The following is a 2,874-nucleotide window of genomic DNA, read 5'->3' on the forward strand; positions in this document are numbered from 1 at the left end:
ATACTGGCCACAGGACAATGTCGGTTTTGACCATGGCCTCTACATCACAAAGATCCAGGGAGCTGTGATGGTTGCTGCTTGGTCTCAAAGAGTGATGTCCTTTTAGAACCCTGCCTTGCATCAGAGGACAGGACAGCCCAGCACCTGCCTCAGCACACCTGCTCACTCCCTTACTTTCTACATATAAATGATTTGCAGCACTCAAGAGAAATTTGGTATAGTTAGAACTGCCACTCTGAGAAGGAATGGGGGTGGGGTAGAGGCAGGGGCCCACATTTGTAAGTGAGGCCACTAAAAAGTAACAAGATGGCTTCAGGGTGTTAAGGAACTAAGTAAGGTAGGGTCTTATAATCTCATTCTGTTCCTATTAAAGTCACAAGCCAAAGGCCAGAGCCCTCAGTTTTCGCTGTGTTCTGAAATGGGAAGAAGTCAAGAATTTACAATATCTCCTTCCATCTCACCTCCAAATCCTCACCCTTCCCCAAGTGACATCACCAAAGCCCTCAGAAGAACATGTCATTTCTCAGTTCTCCCACTACTTTTCTGAATTTCTTTTTTTTTCCAAAATATTTTATTGCAGTAAAATACACATAACATAAGGGCTGGCAGGTGGCATGGTGGTTAAGGGCTCTGGACTCCCACATGGCTGACTGCAGTTCGAGTACCGGACCTGGTGGCTTGCTTTCTCACTTTCCCTCTCTCTCTCTCTCACACTATGTCCCTCTGGTCAAATTAAAATAAATAAATAAAGTTAAATAAAATAATTTTTAAATTACACATAACATAAAAGTTTATTATATTAACCATTTTTAAATTTTATAATTGAATCACTGTGTATCATTGCAGCATACCAAATGAATTTTCCCATCACGAATACACTGCATATTGGTCCAATCAAAGACATTATTCTAAACATTATAATCAACAGATTTCTTCCCATTTTGGGTCCCTTAAATGTTTTGCTTCTGAGTTCCTTAAATATGGGTTTTAGTTTCATGTATATAATTGGATTCTTCTGAACTAAGAGTAAGTTTATGCATAGATTCCTTTTGTCCCATAATGATTTAAAATTTTAAAACCCCTATCAGAAGTACCAGCAGCTGAACATATGCATTAGGCCTGAGACAGACAGATGGCATGTCTTTTTCCCATTTGAGGTAGAGGCTCCTAGAGTTCAGGTCTCCCTTCTCCCATGTCTCAGCATTAGCTACAACCCTCAGTTCAGAGCCTCACACAGGCTGAGCAGCAAGGAGCCATTAATGTGTCTGACACACCAGAGCCTGAGGTTCTTGAACAAGGAGTATCCACCAACTTGAAAAATGAACCCACTGTTCCTATGAGGTTCAGTGCCAACGATCCCAACTCTCATTTCTGTCAAGATATTATCACAAATGAAACCCACAAGCCTCATGGTATGACCAGCTTGAAGGGACATGCAGGATACACAACAGGTTATTCACTGGACAAAGAAAAGGTTGCCTCTCCTAAGAAGAGTGGCCCTCTCACAGCCTTACCTTGGTGTTTTCATACTTCTCAGAGGAGGGATGATAAGGTGGAAAAGACCAGCTATATGGAGAATCATCACTGTGATTAGAAGATATACCTTGAAGGAGAACAAAAGAGAAAGTTATTAAATAAAACGTGAAGGGTCTTTCAATGCCCTACCCCTCCAAACTAAAACTTTGTAAACTACTGGGCAAATGGAGTCTCCCCCTCTCTGGGCTTCAGTTTCTGTAAAATCAGGAACTTAGGCCAGATGCTAAGTCCCTGCTAGGCTGACTCCCTACATTTCTGTGTGAGGATTGGGTCCCAGTGATCTGTGCTAGGCTCTGGGGAACCCACGAGGACAAGGTCAGCCAGCATATTACAGCAGCACAGCTCCTCCAAGCCCAAGCCCATGGGACAGCTTCTCACCCACCGTGTGAAGGAGGTAGCTGAAGCACAGGCACCTACGGGGGAAGGTGGGAAACAGGCTCCAAGAAGGTCCATGTCTTGCCTGATGCCAACTGGGTATTAAACAGGTGAGCCAGGACTCAAACCTTAGGACCCCAAGTTCCACATACACCCGGCATGAGTTTAAGCCACTGGGTCCAGTATTTGAACCGTGGTCGACTATATGGGAGTCCAGTGACATAGCCATTACGCTAACTGCTGGTCCCAATTTAAATGCTCCTTTGTGAACTCAAAACCCAGCCCCCCCCCAATAAAAAACAAAAACAAAACAAAACAAAAAAACCCAACCCAGCCCTAAGCTTAGCAGCCTACACTCTACTTGTGAAGACAAAATAACAGCACATGAAACCAAAGAAGGACTGCCAGCTGTCAGAAGAGCAGAAGTCACCTAAGGGGGGAGCCGCCAGGCACAGAAGTGACATAGGTTGAGTGAGGGATAGCAGGGCAGGCTTTTCCGAATCAGTGAGGCTTGTGGGAGCTCTAGAGGGATGCACTGCCTACAAGGCTAGTCAGAAGGAGAGGAGAAAGGACATCACCAGCTTGGTGACAGGTTGAGGTTCCAACAGGGAACACCAGAGGAGGCAGGACTGGAGGGAGAGGGCCAGGGAAGAATACACATGAGGCCCGCGGACCTGGACATAAGTCCTGACACTGCCCCTTGGCACTTGCATCCCCTAAGCAAGCTGCTTGATCTCTAGGAATCTCCATTACTCAGAAGATAAGGACAATGATAAAGACTCATCTCGACACTGCCGAGAGGAGTAAGGCAGGGCCAGTGTAGTAAATGGCACGTAGCTGGCGCTCAACAGCAGTCACTGCCATCCCTAAGAATGCCCAATCCTGCTAAAAAAAAGTCTTCATAATGAAGACCTAGGCAAAAAAAAAAAAAAAAAATCTCGTCAGGCAACTTGAACGCAAAAC

The 2,874-nt window shown here is 45.0% G+C and overlaps 1 protein-coding gene across 2 annotated transcripts in view; it reads right to left on the reverse strand.

The window, feature by feature from the left end:
• The window catches only part of IDS (iduronate 2-sulfatase), a 30,494-nt gene that overhangs the window by 22,836 nt on the left and 4,784 nt on the right, over window positions 1-2,874 (reverse strand). For both annotated transcript variants that reach the window (XM_006171100.3, XM_006171099.3), the window contains exon 4: window positions 1,515-1,603. In XM_006171100.3, coding sequence (XP_006171162.1) covers window positions 1,515-1,603 — 89 coding nt within the window. The remainder of the gene's footprint in view (window positions 1-1,514; window positions 1,604-2,874) is intronic.

The sequence above is a fragment of the Tupaia chinensis genome, unplaced genomic scaffold, assembly GCF_000334495.1.
Source record: "Tupaia chinensis unplaced genomic scaffold, TupChi_1.0 Scaffold149333_1, whole genome shotgun sequence".
Taxonomy (NCBI): Eukaryota; Metazoa; Chordata; class Mammalia; order Scandentia; family Tupaiidae; genus Tupaia; species Tupaia belangeri.